Genomic DNA, 24,377 nt, shown 5'->3' with positions numbered 1-24,377 from the left:
TGAGTACATGTTGCCATGGATGAAAGATCCGAGAGTATGGTTCAAAGAAATGAAGCCAAAAAAAGAAATAGGAGTTCTATTACTCAAAAAAGAATCAAGAAAGCAAACGGGAGCGGCAAACTGAACTGGGGACATTTTCGGATTCAGATAAGGAAATCGGAACACAGCACCTTCGCGTCCCACAACACCTTCCCGGTCCCGCAGACAAACCTCTCCCAAATCCCAGTCGCCCGCCCGCCCTCGATCGACAGCACCCTTTCCTAGCTGCAGTAGAACCCTAGCAGCAGATCGGGCATCCGCCGGCCGGGATGGAGGGGCTCGACGCCGGCACCGGCACCTGGACCATCCAGAAGACCACGGAGATTTGCCACGCGGGAGTCAAGGTCGGCGAGGTCAAGAACCTGTCCTTCAAGAAGAAGGGCAAGTCCACCGGCTGGGTCATGGAGGAGTACCGGTGCCTGCTGCCGGAGGCCACCGTCAGCGACGGGGTGAAGGTCTTCTGCAAGATGCACTTGGCTCAGCATGCCCCTGACGCGGCCCGACAGGAATCGGAGGCGTACAAGCTTCAACAACCGCAACCGGAGGCCGTGACCCAGAGCACGCACGCGCAGAAGAGGCCAGCGACCGCTGCCGCCGCCGAGCCTCATCCGGCGCGCCCTCAGAAGAGGATGCGCGGTGCCGTCCCGGTCCCGGCACCTGCCACATCGTCGTTCACCGCTGCAGCACCGGTTTTCTTGCCGGATGAATCCGTACCTGAAGCTGACGACGACATGGCCCGGTTCTGTTGCACAATCGATGAGCTTCTCGGGTCACAAGCGGAGGAAAATCTCCCGGTCGGAGCTACTAACAGCATCGAACAGAATTTCTACTTGGAACCAGAGGGGCTTTTCGCTGATGCTGCAGAAGAAATCGTCCCGCTCGAAGCTGACGAGCTGGAGTTCCTTAGGACCTTCCTCGATGAAGAAGCAGAAGAGTCGACGAACGACAAGTCATCCATTGCCCAAGACGTGGGGACTTACAAGCCGCCGCCGCCGATCATCTTCCATGATCCATTTGAAGCAGCGTGGAAGGCCGAAGAGGCGCTGGAGAAGGAGAAGAGGTGCAATGCCGCGGCCAATCTTCACGCTGGAGGGCACAGCAACTTCTTCTCGCCTGCAAGTGTCTACTAAGTCCGATGTTGAAATTGCTTTCAAAGTGTATACGAGGATACTCACTGGCTGATGTATTAGTTCGTCCATGTACGATCGCCACCGATGTACCTCTGAGCAATTTGCTCCACTTGTTCATGCAAGCTAGTAAAACTGTTGTTCTTCTTCTTGCTCCTGTGATGGATTTCTGAACCTTGCACTCGCTCCTGCACCAGTACTTCTTCTGCTCTGTTTCCTGTGATGGACCATGTTAAAACTGCTCTTATCTTTTTGTATTAGGCTCAGATAAGCAAGCATGATGCACTTATGATCTGGCCAACCACAGATAAGTAGTAGGAGTAACTATGTTTGTAAATCAAAACTGTTTCACCACTCTTGATAATCTGCAGAACACCTACAAGTTCATAAGTTGCAGAGCAGATTCAAGTTGTGGCAAAAAAGAAAATTTGTTCTGTCTATTTACAGCGTGGAGTAAACAGTTATTACAGTGTCAATGTTCATGATTTACAGTGTGGTGTAGTCATATTTTTCCTTGAAATCTAAGTGCAATCTGTCTGTCTTGTTGCTAACTGAATTTACAGTATCTAAGTGATCTCCAAATTCTGCAGTATTTATGTTCATGACTTACTGAACTATGTTGTCTTTTTGAACAATGCCTTGATCTAGCTAGTTGTACTTTAGCTCCATAGTTCTGTGTAATTTGTGCCTTAATTTTGTTGTTCCTGTGCTTTTTACTCCTTAATTCACACATGTACAGGAAGAACAAGAGGTTAAATTGAACCTAACCCTCCAATGTTATATGTTTGGAACTCCTTTCTGAAATCCCTTTTGTTATTTTTATCTCAAACAAGTACCCAGGTTTATAAAGATGTAGTGAGCATTGCCAATGCTGTAGAGGGAGTGATCTGACTAGGTTTTATGTGATTCATCTTTATTAACTTTTCTCTCTAACCTTTTTTACAGTACAAATGATAATAGTTTACATTGCCAATGTAGTAGTTGTATTTTTAGTGCAAACTCTGCACTTGTCGATCATTCAAGTCTGAACTTTTCTGACAGTTCCGGACTTTCTTTTGTAGTTTCATTGACTATGCATGAATCCCATGATTTAGTTGTATTTTTTACTGGTATACGTGAAGGCGATACGAAATGCTCGACTTTGGTACAAAAGCTATACGCGAAGATCTTCAATAACTGCAATGGCAATGCCGACTTATAATCTGAAAGGCCTACGTGAGGTGTGTTACGCCTACTGAAGCAGTGTAGCTTTCTTCAGCTAACTGTTGAAGATTCAGACAAAACGCGCGGGTCGTCCGATCCCTACTGTAACGTTACCGCGTAGTAATTGTTCCCTTTCACTCCGTTGCCGGGGACAGCACACCTACGTACTTAACAGCCGGGTTGTGGCTGGCTAGTCATTCATGCTTATTCTCCAAGTTTGCCTATCTGGCTATGAATACATACACTATATACACTATAGTTCCTCTTTTATAGTAATACATCCAGATTCAGGCCTGATTTCCTCATTTGATCTCTTGATTTGATCGATTGCTAGCGCCTCGACCCACTCGGGCCTGACAAAGTAGCAAGTGGAGCAAGGTTTTCATACAGGGATTCCGAAGTACAATCATAAAAAAATATGTTTGGACACAAACACTTATTGTGTTTTATCATAACCCACATATTCAAATTTGAACTTGGATGGGCAAATTACACCCTGCAGTTCAAAAGAGTGAAGGAACGTTGATATTTTGCACCATAATTAGTCATTAATTTTCATCATTGAAATACCCGCAAAAAAAAACTTTCATCATTACCTAGTGAAGGGACTGTTTTGTGGATTTAAACAAACTGCCTGCAGTACATAAAAGTTATATCAGCTTACATACAAAAAAGGTTAAATCTCTATTTCATGAATAAATTATTTTTTCCTCAAGCAAAAACCTAAATAACCAGTTATAAGTTTAGCTGAAACTTTAATTGAGTTACTGACTCGCCTGTTATTCTGTTCATAGCTTTTAAACCGCTTAACCTATTTCAGCAAATAAACACTTCTCAGATATCTATAGAGAATTCCATACAAATTTATTTAAGGTGACTGGGACTAAAACTGTCTCTAACTTGGTCGAGCGCAGGTAAATAACCTTCAATCATGTTTACTTAATAGGGCCTCATACATGTAAGTTGGTGCTTGTGCAGTCTGCTAATTTTTTGTCCCATTGTCAAATACTAAGTACTACTAGAAGAACGCCCGTGCGTTGCAACGGGGCCACATTAACTTTAAGAGTTCAATATTAATCATGTTAATAATACATTTAATATTCTCATACATATCAAGTGACACTAGCGACCTTTTTTGTCAATTTAGCAACGGGCTCAGTTGCAACGGGCTCTTTATACATATCAGACAACTCGCTACTACTTAAACTACAACTATGGCTACCAATATTTTTTTGTCAATTTAGCTCAGCAATAGTGCCTGGCTTAATAGACTGCTTTGCATTCATCCCCTCAGAAGACAGAGAGAACCAACTCAACATGTCAGAAGATTAACAGAAATTTCATTTGTATGGCATGAACATATAGCAGGAGCATCAACACATAGATTAGCAGAGAGCAGAGCACAGCATGCACACACTCGGGCCATCTATATCATACACACACAGCAACACACACACGCATCACGCTGGCATACACATACAGAAAAGCAGGCACACACGCATCATGCGCATTGGCCGGTGCGACGCATGCAGAGCAAGCTAGCAAGCACGCACGCGTCCAACCCCGCCGCTGCATGCGCTGGCAGAAGGTGAGGCAGCAAGGGAGACTGCACATTGAAGCTGTCCATGCAAGGCTGGAGGTGCTGGGCCGGCGACGGCGGTGTCGGGACGGCGCTTGATTCGTTCCCGGTGGCGTGGAGCTTGGGGAGGCAACGCGGCGATAGCTAGTGCTTGGGGATGGGGGTTTGGGGCGGGGGCAGTCGACCCGATGGCTGGCGAAGTTAACGGGCTCGGGCGGCTGGAAATTCGGCGGGTGGCGGCGGCACAGCGCGAGGATGGGACAGGCGGAAAACCTAGCGGGCGTTCAACTACCAATACCCACGCCTTTTTTAGGGGAATTGCTTGTGAAAATAATGTGCGACGACGACTTAGCGAGTGGATCCCCTTAAAAAAGACATAGCGAGCAGATTCCCTTAAAACTGGTAGGAATGGATACGATTGATGACGTTGATAAATAGTGGTGAATGTTGGCCTAATTTACTATCATCATGCATGGAAACGAATCATCAAGAAAAAGAATACTTTCTATTACTACACTCATAGGAAGCTTCCTAATCTCTGCTACCAAACAATTTCTGCCCAAACAAGGAAGGAAAGTTATGGACGTGATTCGGAAGGAAACAAACGTTATGAAGATTAATTAATTTAGATTTGATCTTTAGAGATTGATTGTGATTGATTCTTTTACATAAAGACATTACTAAATAATTTGCGTCAGTATGGAAAGTTCTCATCCATTCAGTTTTTTTCGTTGTGTGAGAGGGTGAAGTGAAAATAAACCGATGAAGTGGGGGAGGCGACGAAAAAAATCTACGACGGTTAAACTACGAAAAAACCCGGACGAAAGTGGTGGGACGAAAAAAAACCTGAAAGCGAGACTACCAACTGCTCCATTAGAAGTAGAGACCCCCTCAGTTCCCAAATATAAGTCTTTCTAGAGGTTTCAACAAGTGACTACATACGGAGTAAAATGAGTGAATCTACACTCTAAAATATGTCTATACATCCGTATGTTGTAGTCTATTTGAGATGTCTAAAAAGACTTATATTTAGGAACGGAGGGAGTAGATGGGAACTTTAATAGCTGGGACTTTGCAATGTTTACTCCCGGAAAATGGAATGTGCAAGCTTCTTTCTTGATTAGTTACTTTCTTTGCCTTAAAGACAGTCCCCATCTATGTCCCATGTTTTCTTTTTGTATGAATTTCATATTCCCTGTAATGTGAGAATACACCGTGGACCAACACATTACCATGGGATTTTAGGAAAAGTATATGTGAATTTGCATACGTTTTCTAAATTTCTGTCTTTTCTTATCTATGCTCCTCCGTAGATAAATAGCAGGCTCAACAGAAATGAATGTTCACTCTTATCTTTCTACAATATGTGTCAAAGTATATGATATGATTTTCCTACTTTCCCAGTTATAGTACTGTGTACTTCATTCTTAGCTTGGCTTTTGAAAACAATATACGAGCTTTAATTACCATAACAGTCTAGAAATGCTAACTTGAAACTGAACAAGCAACAATCCAGTTACAACGCTTTCTTTCCCTCATAAACTTGGTAACGACATGGGTGAAGACCCGTTACAGATTTCTCATGGAATGAAAAGCTAAATATAATGGTTCGAAAATTGTCGGTCAAGAGGCATGAATAGGAGAAAGGCATCACACTCGAGTTCGGAGAAGAAAAAGGATATGTAGATAAAGATAGATCAGTATTCTGCAGACGAATGGCCGGCTGGTTCACGCCTGGGATGGCCAGCTGACAAATAAAACCCGCTCCATGGTGCTCATGGCCATTCTATTGAACATCTGGAAATGACGCAATACAATGGTATTTCGAGCCGAGCACCAAGGCCTTCACTCCATCACCGGGGCGGCTGCAGACGACCTCCACCTTTGGCCGCATCACTGCAAAATTATTCCAAAACGAACTCTGCTCAATGCTTGGTCCTCTATGTTGACCCACCTTGCTGAGAGATTATAGTTTCTGTACCTTAACTTATAATCTTCCCCTTCATCCCTCCACTCCCCTTATGTAATTCTGAACTCTTGTAATGGCTTCTTCACTTGGTAATAAAGTTCAGGCAAGCGTGAGCCCGCCGTTGACGTGTCAAAAAGAAAGGATCATGCTCTGAAGCTAAAACTTTTTATGGATCCATTTTACTTGATTTTGTATTATGAAAGTATGACTTGGTCACTCAGGGTGCAGAATAAGTTATTCTTCACCCGAGGTAATTTTACGATCATTTCATAATTAAATTACGTTTCGAATTCAAATAGTTACATTCTTATTGATTCACTACGTAAAATTTGACATAAGAAAAATAAAAATATAGGTCATAAGACAAGAAAATTTGCAGTTTATGTGTATTTTAGACTATGTTTTTACTTTTGTAATTTTACATAATATAAAATATTTTTTACGTCGATTATATATTTTCTTACGATCCCTTTTTGCGTCGGAAATAAGACAAAACTTATGGAACGTAAAATTACGGTGCATTGATGGTAAAATAGAGGTGGGTGAAGAATAACTATTCCTCACCCAGGATGACGAATAGCGCGACCCTATATATATATTTACATTAATGTTGTCAAGTTGTGGTTTAGCAATAGGCATAATTTCCTATCAAGTTACTTGATTTTGTTTTATGAAAATATGACTTGGTCATATGTGTTTACATTAATGTTGTCAAGTCGTGGTTTAGCAATAGGCATAATTTCCTATATATCAAGTTATTTCTTTTGAATATATCATTGTTTTTAAGCTTGAAAATTTCTATGTGCAGTGAAATTGTATCTAACACTTATATCTAAAGGATAAATGTAAAATATGTTAGATAACTCTTGGTCTAAATTGGGACTTTGCATCATTTGGCATCTAAGGGGGTTTTAAAGGGTTTGAATTGGTACTTCAGTGGTTCATAAAACCAAATTTTGTTGAAAAAGACAAACATTTTCAAACACTTCAGGTTTGAAATATGACTTGTGGCATTTGGCATCCTAAGTGGTTGCTAAAACCTAATTTTATCAACACAAACAAATATTTTCAAAGCACTCGTGCTTTTAAATAGGACTATGTGCCATTTGGTGCAACGGGCGTTAAATTTGTTATCATATGTGCTTGCCCACAACTAAACCAATTAAACCATGCATTTTCTTTCCAATGTGCACATGAATTCAACAATCTCTGTGTCATTTGACATAACGGCTCCATTAGTTAAGCAAAAAATTGGGCGTGCATCCTCGCTTGTGCGAGCGGGGTTTCAAACCACACCGATGCAATGTATATGACTCGCTTGGACCAGCTCAGCTAAGACGGTGTGTTCGACATGGGTGCGGTGTGTCGCGTTAAGTGTTGTACCGACACTAGGGCGGCCCAAAGCCAGCGCCTAACGCGCTTAACAGGCCAGCCCAGCGCCCGTCGTCCACGTCTCCTATCCCCCAACCCCACACGAAACGCCCAGTACTTTAGTACCACCTCGCAGCGCGAGGGGTCCGTCGACCGACTTAAATAGTCAGGCGAGCCCCGAAACGTCGAGCTCCTCTAAAAAAACGTGATGTCTTACAAACGTCCCCTGTGGACATGTCTCTGCGTTGCCCAGTTAGAAAGGTCATCCCTTGTCGCCTGTTTAGGCATGATACCGAACGGGACTAGTAGGGCCCGACAGCTCGGGTGGGCTGTTTTTACACAAATTATAACTTTCTGCTAGCTTGGCGGGCATTTTTTTTTCATATAGAGATTTCAAATGAGAATTGGACGGTACCTGCGGCCATTTTCTATTTTTTTCCAAAAAAGTCAAATGGACAAATTTGAACATAATTCATGTTTTAGGATTTTCTACAAAGATTGGAATGAAATTTGAACTAAAACTTGTTTAAAACAACCAATCTACTCGTCGTCACTTGCACCGTCCAGCATGACGAAGTCGAGCTTGCCATCATCGTCGTCGCCCGGGCAATTGCTGATACGTCTCCGTCGTGTCTATAATTTTTGATTGTTCCATGCCAGTATTATACAACTTTCATATACTTTTGGCAATTTTTCATACTATTTTTAGGACTAACATATTGACCCAGTTCCCAGTGTCGGTTCCTGTTTGTTGCATGTTTTTTGTTTCGCAAAAAATCCATATCAAACGGAGTCCAAACGGGATAAAAACTGACGGAGATTTTTTTGGAAGATATGTGATTTTTGGGAAGAAGAATCAACGCAAGACGATGCCCGAGGGGGCCACGAGGCAGGGGTCGCCCTGGGCCCTCGTGCCCACCCCGTAAGGCAGTTGGTTCCCTTCTTTGGCCGTAAGAAAGCTAATATCCGGATAAAAATCATGTCCAAAATTCATCCCAATCGGAGTTACGGATCTCCGGGAATTTAAGAAATGGTGAAAAGACACAATATGAAACAAAGAAACAGAGAGAGACAGAGAGACAGATCCAATCTCGGAGGGGCTCTCGCCCCTCCCATGCCATGGAGGCCATGGACCAGAGGGGAAACCCTTCTCCCATCTAGGTGGAAGGTCAAGGAAGTGAAGGAAATATGCCCTAGAGGCAATAATAAAGTTATTATTTATTTTCTTATTTCATGATAAATGTTTATTATTCATGCTAGAATTGTATTAACCGGAAACATAATACATGTGTGAATACATAGACAAACATAGTGTCACTAGTATGCCTCTACTTGACTAGCTCGTAATCAAATATGGTTAAGTTTCCTAACCATAGACATGAGTTGTCATTTGATTAACGGGATCACATCATTAGGAGAATAATGTGATTGACTTGACCCATTCCGTTAGCTTAGCACTTGATCGTTTAGCTTGTTGCTATTGCTTTCTTCATGACTTATACATGTTCCTGTGACTATGAGATTATGCAACTCCCGTTTACTGGAGCAACACTTTGTGTGCTACCAAACGTCACAACGTAACTGGGTGATTATAAAGGTGCTCTACAGGTGTCTCCAAAGGTACTTGTTGGGTTGGCGTATTTCAAGATTAGGATTTCTCACTCTGATTGCCGGAGAGGTATCTCTGGGCCCACTCGATAATACACATCACTCAAGCCTTGCAAGCATTGTAAATAATGAGTTAGTTGCGGGATGATGTATTACGGAACGAGTAAAGAGACCTGCCGGTAACGAGATTGAACTAGGTATTGAGATACCGACGATCAAATCTCGAGCAAGTAACATACCGATGACAAAGTGAACAACGTATGTTGTTATGCGGTTTGACCGATAAAGATCTTCATAGAATATGTAGGATCCAATATGAGCATCCAGGTTCCGCTATTGGTTATTGACCGGAGACGTGTCTCGGTCATGTCTACATAGTTCTCGAACCCGTAGGGTCCGCATGCTTAAAGTTCGATGATGGTTATATTATGAGTTTATGTGTTTTGATGTACCTAAGGTAGTTCGGAGTCCCAGATGTGATCACGGACATGACGAGGAGTCTCGGAATGGTCGAGACATGAAGATTGATATATTGGACAACTATATTCAGACACCGGAATGGTTCCGGGGGTTATCGGGTATATACCGGAGTACCGAGGGGTTACCGGAACCCCCCGGGGGTTATTGGGCCTCATGGGCCCAAGTGGTGGAAGAGGAGAGGCGGCAGGAGGTGGCGCGCGGCCCCCTTGCCCCAATCCGAATTGCGAAAGGGAAGGGGGCGGCGGCCCCCCTTCTCCTTCCTTCTCTCCACCTCCTCATTTCCCCTTCTCCTAGTTGGAATAGGAAAGGGGGGCAAAACCTACTTGGAGTAGGGTTGCCCCCCCTTGGGCGCGCCTCCTCCCCTTGGTCGCCCCCCTCCTCCTCCCCCCTTTATATACGGAGGGGGGCACCCCATAGACACAACAAGTTGATCATTGATCCCTTAGCCGTGTGCGTGCCCCCTCCACCATAATCCACCTCGATCATATCGTTGCGGTGCTTAGGAGAAGCCCTGCGTCGGTAGCAACATCATCACCGTCATCACGCCGTCGTGCTGACAGAACTTTCCCATGAAGCTCTGCTGGATTGGAGTTCGCGGGACGTCATCGAGCTGAACGTGTGCTGAACTCGGAGGTACCGTATGTTCGGTACTTGGATTGGTCGGATCGTGAAGACGTACGACTACATCAACCGCGTTGTGCTAACGCTTCTGCTTTCGGTCTACGAGGGTACATGGACACATTCTCCCCTCTCGTTGCTATGCGTCACCATGATCCTGTGTGTGCATAGGAAATTTTTTAAATTACTACATTCCCCAATAGGAAGAAGAAGAAGAAGGGGGGCTCTCTTCCCCTCTCTTCCGGTGGCGCCGGAACGTCGTCGGGGCCATCATCATCACCGCAATCTACACCAACAACTTCACCCCCATCATCACCAACTCTTCCCCCCTCTATGCAGTGGTGTAACCCCTCTTTTACCCATTGTAATATCTACTTAAACATGGTGCTCAACGCTATATATTATTTCCAAATGATGTATGGCTATCCTATGATGTTTGATTAGATCCGTTTTGTCCTATGGGTTAATTGATGATCGTGATTGGTTTGAGTTGCATGTTTTATTATTGGTGTTGTCCTATGGTGCTCTTCGTGTCGCGCAAGCGTGAGGGATCCCCTCTGTAGGGTTTGCAATATGTTCATGATTTGCTTATGGTGGGTGGCGTGAGTGATAGAAACACATACCCGAGTAAGTAGGTTGTTTGCGTATGGGAATAAAGAGGACTTGATGCCTTATAATGCTATGGTTGGGTTTTACCTTAATGATCTTTATTGGTTGGGGATGCTTGCTAGAGTTCCAATCATAAGTGCATATGATCCAAGAAGAGAAAGTATGTTAGCTTACGCCTCTCCCTCAAATAAAATTGCAATAGTGATTACCGGTCTAGTTATCGATTGCCTAGGGACAAATAACTTTCTCGTGACAAAAAGCTCTCCACTAAAACTAATTTTGTTGTTTCTTTATCTAAACAGCCTTACTTTTTATTTACGTGCTCTTTATTATCTTGCAAACCTATCCAACAACACCTACAAAGTACTTCTAGTTTCATACTTGTTCTAGGTAAAGTGAACGTTAAGCGTGGGTAGAGTTGTATCGGTGGTCGATAGAACTTGAGGGAATATTTGTTCTACCTTTAGCTCCTCATTGGGTTCGACACTATTACTTATCGAAAGAGGCCACAATTGATCCCCTATGCTTGTGGGTTATCAAGACCTTTTTCTGGCGCCGTTGCCGGGGAGTAATAGCGTGGGGTGAATATTCTCGTGTGTGCTTGTTTGCTTTATCACTAAGTAATTTTTATTTGCTGTTATAAGTTGTTCTCTATCTTTAGTTATGGATATGGAACACGAAATACCCAAAAAAAATAGGTTTACTTGCTACTCATGGAGATGGGGAACCTCCTAAAACCCTCGATGCTCATTATGTGAAAGATATTATGTACTACTTTGATAATCCTAAGAAAACCCCATTCAACTTTATAATGGGAGTAACGTTGGATCAACATGAATACTTTACTGATTATCGCTTGACTCAAAAAGGGAAACTATTATGGGATCAAATTTATATGTTACATTGGTATGCTCGACAACTATGCTTGAGATATGATTATACTTGTTGCTCTAGGATGAAGGCTCCACACCTTCCCTTTTTATGTGAATTTAATGATGATAAAACCTTGGCTCCTTACGCTAATGGTATATATGATTATTATGATGTGGAACAAATAGAAGAATTCGTTGCTTTTATGGGTGCTTATGAAATTGAATCTTTGTTTAAAGAGTTTGAAGATTTTGATGATTCAGTTTATAGACCTGAAAATTTAGCTATCCTTAAATATTGCTATGAGAATTATAAATACAATTATGATATTGATGAATTTATTAAGAAAGTCTCCGCTGTCCGAGAAGAGACTAATATTTTGCAGGAGTCTATGGAAGAAGAAATTGATGAAACTGTGAGCTCATTGGATGAAAAAGATGATGAGGAGAGCGAAGAACAAAAGGAGGAACAACGGATTAGCTACCCGTTCCCACCTTCTAATGAGAGTAACTCTTCAACTCATACATTGTTTAATTTCCCTTCATGCTTACCGAAGGATGATTTCTATGATGATTGTTATGATCCCATTGATTCTTTTGAAATATCCCCTTTTGATGATGCTTGCTATGCTTGTGGCCAAGATGCCAATATAAATTGTTCTTATGGAGATGAACTTGCTATAGTTCCTTATGTTAAACATTAAATTGTTGCTATTGCACCCACGCATGATAGTCCTATTATCTATTTGAATTCTCCCGACTACACTATATCGGAGAAGTTTGCCCTTATTAAGGATTATATTGATGGGTTGCGTTTTACTACTACACATGATGATTTTGATAGATATAATATGCATGTGCTTGCTGCTCCTACTTTCAATCATTATGAGAGAGGAACTACTTCTCCGCCTCTCCATGTTTCCAATATGATAAAATTGCAAGAAACTGTTTATACTATGCATTGACCTTTATTATGTGTGCATGAATTATTCTTTTATGACATACCGATGCATAGGAAGAGAGTTAGACTTCGTAATTACATGATATATGTTGCTTTGTTCTCACTACTAAATCACAAATCATTGTTAATTAAAATTGGCTTTGATATACCTTGGGATCTGGGTGGATTCATTACTTGAGCACTATATGCCTAGCTTAATGGCTTTAAAGATAGCGCTCCAGGGAGACAACCCGGAATTTTTAGAGAGTCATTTATTTCTGTTGAGTGCTTTTATATAGTTTTAAAACAAAAAAATAAAGAGGGGAACCCAAAACTTTCCAAAAAGGAAAGTGAAAGTAAGAGAGACAAGCATTGTTGAAGTGGGGGGGGGGGCTCCTTGAACTTTGTTCATGCTCACAGAAACTTTGTGAATCTTAATTATAGAAACTTTTCAACAAAAATAAGTATCCCCTTGTAAAATTCCATTGTATTATAAAAATAATGTGCCAAGATTTTCTTTTAGGATGTTTACATTGCTTGTTGGTTTGTGCGATGCAGAACAGAAACTTTGGCTATAGTGCACGATTTTACATTTTTTTTACTGGAACGTCAAACGGTTGTGAAACTTTTTGCTCTGTCTTTCTATACAAATTTTTTATTTTTCCTAAATTTTTCAGAATTTTTGGAGTACCAGAAGTATGGTGAATGTTCAGATTACTACAGACTGTCTTGTTTAAGACAGATTCTGTTTTTGATGCATAGTTTGCTTGTTTTGATGAAACTGTCGATTTCTATCAGTGGATTAAACCATGGAAAAGTTATATTACAGTAGCTACAATGCAAAAACAAAATATGAATTGGTTTTCAACAGTACTTAGAGTAGTGATTTGCTTTATTATACTAACGGATCTTACCGAACTTTCTGTTAAGTTTTGTGTGATTGAAGTTTCAAGTTTTGGGAGAGATCACGATGGATGAAGGAATAAGGAGTGGCAAGAGCCTAAGCTTGGGGATGCCCGAGGCACCCCGAGGAAATATTCAAGGACTCCCAATAAACCAAGCTTGGGGATGCCCCGGAAGGCATCCCCTCTTTCTTCTAACGATCATCGGTAATTTCACTTGGAGCTATATTTTTATTCGTCACATGATATGCGTAAATCTTGGAGTGTTTTTTGCATTTAGTTTTCACTTTTCTTTGATGCACCATGCTGGCATGAGATAGTACTTGGTCGATTTATAGAATTCTCATTGCACTTCACTTATATCTTTTGAGTATGGCTTTATAGAATGCTTCATGTGCTTCACTTATATCTTTTGAGGTTTGGATTGCCTGTTTCTATTCACATAGAAAACCGCCATTTGTAGAATGCTCTTTTGCTTCACTTATATTTGTTAGAGCGTGGGCATATCTTTTTTTAGAAAGGATTAAACTCTCTTGCTTCACTTATATCTATTTAGAGAGTTGACAGGAATTGGTCATTCACATGGTTAGTCATAAAATCCTACATAAAAACTTGCAGATCACTGAATATGATATGTTTGATTCCTTGCAATAGTTTTGCAATATAAAGATGATGATATTAGAGTCATGCTAGTGGGTAGTTGTGGATTGTAGAAATACTTGTGTTGAAGTTTGTGATTCTCGTAGCATGCACGTATGGTGAACCGTTATGTAATGAAGTTGGAGCATGAGGTATTTATTGATTGTATTCCTTATGAGTGGCGGTCGGGGACGAGCGATGGTCTTTTCCTACCAATCTATCCCCCTAGGAGCATGTGTGCAGTACTTTGTTTCGATAACTAATAGATTTTTGCAATAAGTATGTGAGTTATTTATGGCTAATGCTGAGTCCATGGATTATACGCACTCTCACCCTTCCATCATTGCTAGCCTCTTCGGTACCGTGCATTGCCCTTTCTCACCTTGAGAGTTGGTGCAAACTTCGCCGGCGCATCCAAACCCCGTGATATGATACGCTCTATCACACATAAGCCTCCTTATATCTTCCTCAAAACAGCCACCATACCTACCTATCATGGCATTTGCATAGCCATTCCGAGATGTCTTGCCATGCAACTTCCATCATCATCATATACATGACTTGAGCATTCATTGTCATATTGCTTTGCATGATCATAAGATGTTCTCATGGCTTGTCCATTTTTTGATTTCATTGCTACGCTAGATCATCGCACATCCCGGTACACCACCGGAGGCATTCATATAGAGTCATATCTTTGTTCTAGTATCGAGTTGTAATATTGAGTTGTAAGTAAATAAAAGTGTGATGATCATAATTATTAAAACATTGTCCCATGATCAAAATAAAAGTGGCCAAAGAAGCCCCCCCCCAAAAGATAAAGGCCAAAGAAGCCTACAAAAAAAGAGAAGGGACAATGTTACTATCCTTTTGCCACACTTGTGCTTCAGAGTAGCACCATGTTCTTCATATAGAGTCTCTTGAGTTATCACTTTCATATACTAGTGGGAATTTTCATTATAGAACTTGGCTTGTATATTCCAATGATGGGCTTCCTCAAATGCTCTAGGTCTTCATGAGCAAGCAAGTTGGATGCACACCCACTTAGTTTTCAGTTTGAGCTTTCATACGCTTATTACTCTTAGTGCATCCGTTGCATGACAATCCCTACTCCTCCCATTGACATCAATTGATGGGCATCTCCATAGCCCATTGATTAGCCGCATCGATGTGAGACTTTCTCCCTTTTTGTCTTCTCCACACAACCTCCACAATCATATTCTATTCCACCTATAGTGCTATATCCATGGCTCACGCTGATGTATCGTGTGAAAGTTGAAAAGGTTTGAGAACATCGAAAGTATGAAACAATTGCTTGGCTTGTCATCGTGGTTGTGCATGATTCAAATGCTTTGTGTGGTGAAGATGAAGCATAGCCAGACCATATGATTTTGTAGGGGTAACTTTCTTTGGCCATGTTATTTTGAAAAGACATGATTGCTTTATTAGTATGCTTGAAGTATTATTGTCTTAATGTCAAATGATAGACTATTGCTTTGAACCAATCATGTCTTAATATTCATGCCATGATTAGATTACATGATCAAGATTATGTTAGGTAGCATTCCACATAAAAAATTAAGCTTGGGGATGCTGATACGTCTCCATCGTATCTATAATTTTTGATTGTTCCATGCCAATATTATACAACTTTCATATACTTTTGGCAACTTTTTATACTATTTTTGGGACTACCATATTGATCCAGTGCCTAGTGCCAGTTCCTGTTTATTGCATGTTTTTTGTTTCGCATAAAATCCATATCAAACGGAGTCCAAACGGGATAAAACCTGACGGAGATTTTTTTGGAATATATGTGATTTTTGGGAAGAAGAATCAATGCGAGACGATGCCTGAGGGGGCCACGAGGCAGGGGGCGCGCCCCAGCGGGTCAGGCGTGCCCTGGGCCCTTGTGGCCACCCCGCAAGGCGGTTGGTGCCCTTCTTTCGGCACAATAAAGCTAATATCTGGATAAAAATTGTGTCCAAAATTCAGCCCAGTCGGAGTTACGGATCTCCAGGAATTTAAAAACGGTGAAAGGGTAGAATCTAGAACGAAGAAACAGAGAGAGCCATAGAGACAGATCCAATCTCGGAGGGGCTCTCGCCCATCCCATGCCATGGAGGCCATGGACCAAAGGGGAAAACCTTCTCCCATCTAGTGGGAAGGTCAAGGAAGAAGAAGAAGAAGAAGGGGGGGCTTTCTCCCCCTCTCTTCCGGTTGCGCCGGAACGCCGTCGGGGCCATCATCATCACCGCAATCTACACCAGCAACTTCACCGCCATCATCACCAACTCTTCCCCCCTCTATGCATCGGTATAACCCCTCTTTTTACCCATTGTAATCTCTACTTAAACATGGTTCTCAATGCTATATATTATTTCCCAATGATGTATGGCTATCCTATGATGTTTGAGTAAATCCGTTTTGTCCTATGGGTTAATTGATGATCGTGATTGGTTTGACTTGCATGTTTTATTATTGGTGCTGTCCTATGGTGCTCTCCATGTCGCGCAAGCGTGAGGGATCTGATACATCTCTGTCGTATCTACCTTTCCAAACACTTTTGCCCTTGTTTTGGACTCTAACTTGCATGATTTGAATGGAACTAACCCGGATTGACGCTGTTTTCAGCAGAATTGCCATGGTGTTTGAGGGAGTCCTGGATTAGGGGGTCTCCGGACAGCCGGACTATATCCTTTGGCCGGACTGTTGGACTATGAAGATACAAGATTGAAGACTTTGTCCCGTGTCTGGATGGGACTCTACTTGGCGTGGAAGGCAAGCTAGGCAGTACAGATATGTATATCTCCTCCTTTGTAACTGACCTTGTGTAACCCTAGCCCCCTCCGGTGTCTATATAAACCGGAGGGTTTAGTCCGTAGGACAACATACAATCATACCATAGGCTAGCTTCTAGGGTTTAGCCTCTCTAAAGTCGTGGTAGATCTACTCTTGTACTACCCATATCATCAATATTAATCAAGCAGGACGTAGGGTTTTACCTCCATCAAGAGGGCCCGAACCTGGCTAAAACATCGTGTCCCCTGCCTCCTGTTACCATCCGCCTTAGATGCACAGTTCGGGACCCCCTACCCGAGATTCTCCGACATTGGTGCTTTCATTGAGAGTTCCTCTGTGCCGTCGCCAGAAGGAAGGATGTCTCGTCTCGTCTTTAAAGACCGTACTTCTGTCGGGGGAGCTTTGGCTGTCGGCAAAACTCTCCGGCTAGGCGGGTTCATCATGACCGCCTGTTCGGCCGCCGCACCGATGATGACTTCTCGGGTCATCGAAAACAACCTCCACGTCAAATCAGCACTCGCCGGACAGATGGATCCAATGGAGCTCGCCTCCTTAAATTTAAACGAGCTCTTGGATCGCATCGCCGCCTTGGGTGTCGCTATGGACTATGATCGGATTGGGCTTAAACCCGACCGAAGGGAGATTAACTCTCCACCGATCACCCATCATGTTGCAGTGGTGGAGGAACAACGCGACGACCTTTCCTCTATCTTGAGGACCAATTATGTCCGGATTCCGAGCTCTCCGAGCCGGACGCTTGTTTGCGGGAGGACAACATCCAATCCCTGAACCTTGAGTCAGGCAGCGGACCAGGATTATCGGGTAACACCCCGGAACCGGAACTTCCAAAATTGGAAACTCCTCGGCCCCTGGATCCCAGATTGGGAGTGGGTTCGGATTCAATTATTGCCAGATCCTATATCAGGATTTATGTGCAGAAACAAAAGTTCTCAGAATGACCTGAAACTCCAGGAGATTATTTTTGGAAATAATAAAAAATACTGGCAAAGGATCAAGGCCAGGAGGCCCACACCCTAGCCACAAGGGTGGGGGTGCGCCTGCCCCCTCTGGGCGCGCCCCCTGCCTCGTGGCCCCCCTGGAGCTTCACCGACCTCAACCCCAACTCCATATATTCGTGTTCGGGGAGAAAAAAAATAAAGGAGATGGATTCATCGCGTTTTACGATACGGAGCCGCCGCCAAGCCCCAAACTCTCTCAGGAGGGCTGATCTGGAGTTCGGTCGGGGCTTCGGAGAGGGGAATCCGTCGCCGTCGTCATCATCAAGCATCCTCCATCACCAATTTCATGATGCTCACCGCCGTGCGTGAGTAATTCCATCATAGGCTTGCTGGACGGTGATGGGTTGTATGAGATTTATCATGTAATGGAGCTAGTTTTGTTAGGGTTTGATCCCTAGTATCCACTATGTTCTGAGATTGATGTTGCTATGACTTTGCTATGCTTAATGCTTGTCACTAGGGCCCGAGTGCCATGATTTCAGATCTGAACCTATTATGTGTTCATGAATATATGTGAGTTCTTGATCCTATCTTGCAAGTCTATAGTCACCTACTATGTGTTATGATCCGGCAACCCCGAAGTGACAATAATCGGGACCACTCCCGGTGATGACCATAGTTTGAGGAGTTCATGTATTCACCATGTGTTAATTCTTTGGTCCGGTACTCTATTAAAAGGAGGCCTTAATATCCCTTAGTTTCCGCTAGGACCCCGCTGCCACGGGAGGGTAGGACAGAAGATGTTATGCAAGTTCTTTTCCATAAGCACGTATGACTATATTCGGAATACATGCCTACATTACATAGATGAATTGGAGCTAGTTCTGTGTCACCCTATGTTATGACTATTACATGATGAACCACATCCGGCATAATTCTCTATCACCGATCCAATGCCTACGAGCTTTCCATATATTGTTCTTCGCTTATTTACTTTTCCGTTGCTATTGTTATCATCACTATAAAACACCAAAAATATTACTTTTGCTACCGTTACCTTTTGCTATCGTTACCACTACTATCATATTACTTTGCTACTAAACACTTGCTACAGATATTAAGTTTCCAGGTGTGGTTGAATTGACAACTCAGTTGCTAATACTTGAGAATATTCTTTGGCTCTCCTTGTGTCGAATCAATAAATTTGGGTTGAATACTCTACCATCGAAAATTGTTGCGATCCCCTGTACTTGTGGGTTATCAAGACTATTTTCTAGCGCCGTTGCCGAGGAGGATAGCTCTATTCTTTGAGTCACTTTGGATTTATATCTGCTGGTCACTATGAAGAGTTGAAAGACGCGAAAACAAAAATTTATTCCTCAACTACGAGGGGAGGTAAGGAACTGCCATCTAGCTCTGCACTTGATTCACCTTCTGTTTTGAGTAAGCTTGCGACACCTAAACCTGCTTCTGCTATTAATTCTGATATGTCGCATATTATTGATGATGCCACTTCTGCTATGCATGATACTTATGATGAAACTACTTCTCTGCTTGATACTACTGTGCCACTTGGTGAATTTCTTGATGAACAACTTGCTAGGGCTAGAGAGAATGAAATTATTGAAACTGATAATATTGATGAAAGTGATGATGAAGGCTCTCCTAATAAATATGAATTGCCTATTGTGCCTGAGGGCTATGTTATGGATGAAGAAACTAAAAGAGACTTTCTTGCATGCAATGATAGAAGTGATCTTAAGAAATTATTAGCTAAGCTTAAACAAAAAACTTTGAATGCTAGAATGAAATATGTGTAACACCCATGATGCTGCTATATCTCCCACGTGTCGGAGCACGACTTAGAGGCATAACCGCATAGTAGGCATGTCGCAAGAGGGGTAATCTTTACACATCCCATGTACTGAATATGAAAGGGATGAAGAGTTGGCTTACAATCGCCACTTCACACAATACATAAATATAGCGTTACATCATCCAGAATACAATCAATGTCCGACTACGGAACCAAATAAAGAAAGACAACCCCTAATGCTAGATCCCCGATCGCCCCGGCTGGGCTCCACTACTGATCAACTGGAAACGAAACAACACAACGAACACGATCTTCATGGAGCTCCCACTTGAGCTCAGTTGCGTCACCTGCACTGGTATCATCGGCACCTGCAAACTGGTTTTGGAAGTAATCTGTGAGTCACGGGGACTCAGCAATCTCACACCCTCGCGATCAAGACTATTTAAGCTTATGGGTAGGAAAAGGTAGTGAGGTGGAGCTGCAGCAAGCACTAGCATTTATGGTGGCTAACATACGCAAATAAGAGCGAGAAGAGAAGCAAAGCACGGTCGATAAGCTATCATGATCAAGAAGTGATCCTGAAACTACTTACTTTCAAGCATAACACGAGACCGTGTTCTCTTCCCGGACTCCGCTGAAAAGAGACCATCACGGCTACACACGCGGTTGATGCCTTTTAGTTAAGTTAAGTGTCAGGTTTTCTACAACCGGATATTAACAAATTCTCATCTATCCATAACCGTGGGCACGGCTTTCGAAAGTTCAAAACCCTGCAAGGGTGTCCCAACTTAGCCCATCACAAGCTCTCACGGTCAACGAAGGATATTCCTTCTCCCAGGAAGACCCGATTAGACTCGGAATCCCGGTTACAAGACATCTCGACAATGGTAAAACAAGTCCGGCAAAGCCACCCGACGTGCCGACAAATCCCGATAGGAGTCGCACGTATCTCGTTCTCAGGGCACACCGGATGGGCAAGACGTCGGGTTGGCATAAACCCTGGTTGCCCAGGGGGCGCCGGACATCGCCCAGGTTGGACCAACGCTTAGAGAAGCACTGGCCCGGGGGTTTAAAATAAAGATGACCCTTGAGTCTGCAGAACCCAAGGGAAAAAGGCTTAGGTGGCAAATGGTAAAACCAAGGTTGGGCCTTGATGGAGGATTTTTATTCAAGTCAAACTGTCAAGGGGTTCCCATTATAACCCAACCGCGTAAGGAACGCAAAATCAAGGAACATAACACCGGTATGACGGAAACTAGGGCGGCAAGAGTGGAACAAAACACCAGGCATAAGGCCGAGCCTTCCACCCTTTACCAAGTATATATGTGCATTAAAATAAACAAGATATAATAATGATATCCCAACAATATCCATGTTCCAACATGGAACAAACTCCATCTTCACCTGCAACTAGCATCGCTATAAGACGGGCTGAGCAAAGCGGTAACATAGCCAAACAACGGTTTGCTAGGAAAAGGTGGGTTAGAGGCTTGTCATGGCAATATGGGAGGCATGATATAGCAAGTGGTAGGTATCGCGGCATAGCAAAAGAGCGAGCAACTAGCAAGCAAAGATAGAAGTGATTTCGAGGGTATGGTCATCTTGCCTGCAAGGTTCTCCGAGTTGACGTAAGCTTGATCCTCGTAAGCATACTCAACAGGTTCCTCGATCACGAACTCGTCTCCCAGCTCTACCCAAGGCAAGAACACAAGCAAAGGAAACCACAATCAACCACGGTGCAATGCGCAAGCAACATGATGCAAAACATGGCATGATATGTGGGATGTGCTATGCAATGCATATGCGTGCTTCAGAAAGGAAAGATTGAACCAGGCCTCAACTTGGCAAACCAAGTGTGCCGCTGTAAAGATGAGTTGATTTCGGTCGAAATCGATATAAAGATCACCGGAATCGGATGCACGGTTTGCAAATGCCAAGCAAAACAAGAATGGCACAATTCTGCGATTAACAGCACGATGGCACCTAGAATGCAACAAGAAACTAAGCTACTGCACTCCAACATAACAACAAAGAACATGGTAGTGATCTTCTCAAGAGGCTTTACGAAAGATGAACACTGAGCTACGGCTAATTCACACAAGAGCAGGTTGAAACAAGCATGGCAAAACTGCAAAAGATATCAGCATCACAGACTTAGTGAAAATAACAACATGCCAGGAATTAACATCAGAAAGCAATGTTTAGAGCAAGATATCAACGTGATACAGGAACAGAACATAGCAATACAAGGCATGGCATGGACCTACTCAAAGCATATAACAAAAGTCCCTTACTGACCATAAGCCAAAAGGGTACAAAAAATATGATGGCACCCTGATAACCCACAAGTATAGGGGATCGCAACAGCTTTCGAGGGTAGAGTATTCAACCCAAATTTATTGATTCGACACAAGGGGAGCCAAAGAATATTCTCAAGTATTAGCAGCTGAGTTGTCAATTCAACCACACCTAGAAACTTAGTATCTGCAGCAGAGTGTTTAGTAGCAAAGTAATATGATAGTGATGGTAATGGTAACAAAAGAGTAACGAAAGCAAAGTAATATTTTTGGTAGTTTGTAGTGATTGTAACAATAGCAACGGGAAAGTAAATAAGCGTAAACCAGTATATGGAAAGCTCGTAGGCATTGGATCAATGATGGATAATTATGCCGGATGCGGTTCATCATGTAACAGTCATAACATAGGGTGACACAGAACTAGCTCCAATTCGTCAATGTAATGTAGGCATGTATTCCGAATATAGTCATACGTGCTTATGGAAAAGAACTTGCATGACATCTTTTGTCCTACCCTCCCGTGGCAGCGGGGTCCTAATGGAAACTAAGGGATATTAAGGCCTCCTTTTAATAGAGAACCCGAACAAAGCATTAGCACATAGTGAATACATGAACTCCTCAAACTACGGTCATCACCGGTAAGTATCCCGATTATTGTCACTTCGTGGTTAACGGATCATAACACATAATAGGTGACTATATACTTGCAAGATAGGATCTAGAACTCTCATATATTGATGAAAACATAATAGGTTCAGATCTGAAATCATGGCACTCGGGCCCTAGTGACAAGCATTAAGCATAGCAAAGTCATAGCAACATCAATCTCAGAACATAGTGGATACTAAGGATCAAACCCTAACAAAACTAACTCGATTACATGATAAATCTCATCCAACCCATCACCGTCCAGCAAGCCTACGATGGAATTACTCACGCACGGTGGTGAGCATCATGAAATTGGTGATGGAGGATGGTTGATGATGACGATGGCGATGGATCCCCCTCTCCGGAGCCCTGGACGGACCCCAGATCAGCCCTCCCGAGAGGTTTTAGGGCTTGGCGGCGGCTCCGTATCGTAAAACGCGATGATTTCTTCTCTCCTATTTTATCTCCCCGAAAGCAGTTATATAGAGTTGGAGTTGGAGTCGGGGGGTCTCCAGGGGGGCCACGAGGTAGTGGGGCGCGCCCTAGGGGGGGGCGCCCCCCCACCCTCGTGGCAAGGGTGTGGGCCCCCTGGTCTTCATCTTTGGCAAGGATTTTTTATTATTTATTGTAAGATATTCCGTGAAGTTTCAGATCATTCCGAGAACTTTTGTTTTCTACACATAAAACAACATCATGGCAATTCTGCTAAAAACAGCGTCAGTCCGGGTTAGTTCCATTCAAATCATACAAGTTAGAGTCCAAAACAAGGGCAAAAGTGTTTGGAAAAGTAGATATGACAGAGATGTATCAACTCCCCCAAGCTTAAACCCTTGCTTGTCCTCAAGCAATTCAGTTGACAGACTGAAAGAAATAAAGAAAAACTTTTACAAACTTTGTTTGCTCTTGTTGTTGTAAATATGTCAAGCTAGCATTCAAGTTTTCAGCAAAGATTATAACTAACCACATTCGCAATAACACATAGGTCTCAAGTTTACTCATATCAATAGCATAATCAACTAGCGAGCCATAATAATAAAACTCATATGACAACACTTTCTCAAAACAATCATAATATGATATAACAAGATGGTATCTCGCTAGCCCTTTCTGAGACCGCAAAACATAAATGCAGAGCACCTTTAAAGATCAATGACTGACCAGACATTGTAATTCATGGTAAAAGAGGTCCAATCATAGTCACATCCAATATAACTTAACAATAATGAATGTAAATGACAGCTGCACTCTCCAGCTAGTGCTTTTTAATAAGAGGGTGATGACTCAACATAAAAGTAAATAGATAGGCCCTTCGCAGAGGGAAGCAGGGATTTGTAGAGGTGCCAGAGCTCGGTTTTGAAATAGAGGTGAATAATATTTTGAGTGGTATACTTTCATTGTCAACATAACAACCAAGAGATGGCGATATCTTCCATGCTACACACATTATAGGCGGTTCCCAAACAGAATGGTAAAGTTTATACTCCCCCTCCACCAACAAACATCAATCCATGGCTTTCTCAAAACAACGAGTGCCTCCAACATACATCAAGTCCCAGGGGGAGTTTTGTTTGCAATTATTTTGATTTAGTTTGCATAAAGCATGGGACTGGGCATCCCGGTGACCAGCCATTTATCTCGTGAGTGAGGATCAGAGTCCACTCCTCTTGAGAATAACCCACCTAACATGGAAGATACAGACAGCCCTAGTTGATACACGAGCTATTCGAGCATACAAAACAGGATGATTATTTGAAGGTTTAGAGTTTGGCACATACAAATTTACTTGGAATGGCAGGTAGATATCGCATATAGGAAGGTATAGTGGACTCATCTGGATTAACTTTGGGGTTTAAGGGATAGGATGCACAAGCAGTATTCCCGCTTAGTACAGGTGAAGGCTAG

General features: G+C 42.7%; 1 protein-coding gene across 1 annotated transcript; it reads left to right on the top strand.

The window, feature by feature from the left end:
- The first annotated feature begins 163 nt into the window (after positions 1–163).
- LOC147958929 (uncharacterized) lies at positions 164–1,244 on the top strand. Its single transcript, XM_087536101.1, has one exon. The coding sequence runs from the start codon at positions 309–311 to the stop codon at positions 1,167–1,169; it is 861 nt and encodes a 286-aa protein (XP_087392227.1). The 5' UTR covers positions 164–308; the 3' UTR covers positions 1,170–1,244.
- The last annotated feature ends 23,133 nt before the right edge of the window (positions 1,245–24,377 follow it).

Source organism: Triticum urartu, chromosome 7A (assembly GCF_056163025.1).
Source record: "Triticum urartu cultivar PI428250 chromosome 7A, HENAU_Tu73, whole genome shotgun sequence".
NCBI lineage: Eukaryota > Viridiplantae > Streptophyta > Magnoliopsida > Poales > Poaceae > Triticum > Triticum urartu.
The sequence above is the reverse complement of the archived record's forward strand: the minus strand, read 5'-3'. Positions and strand labels throughout refer to the sequence as shown.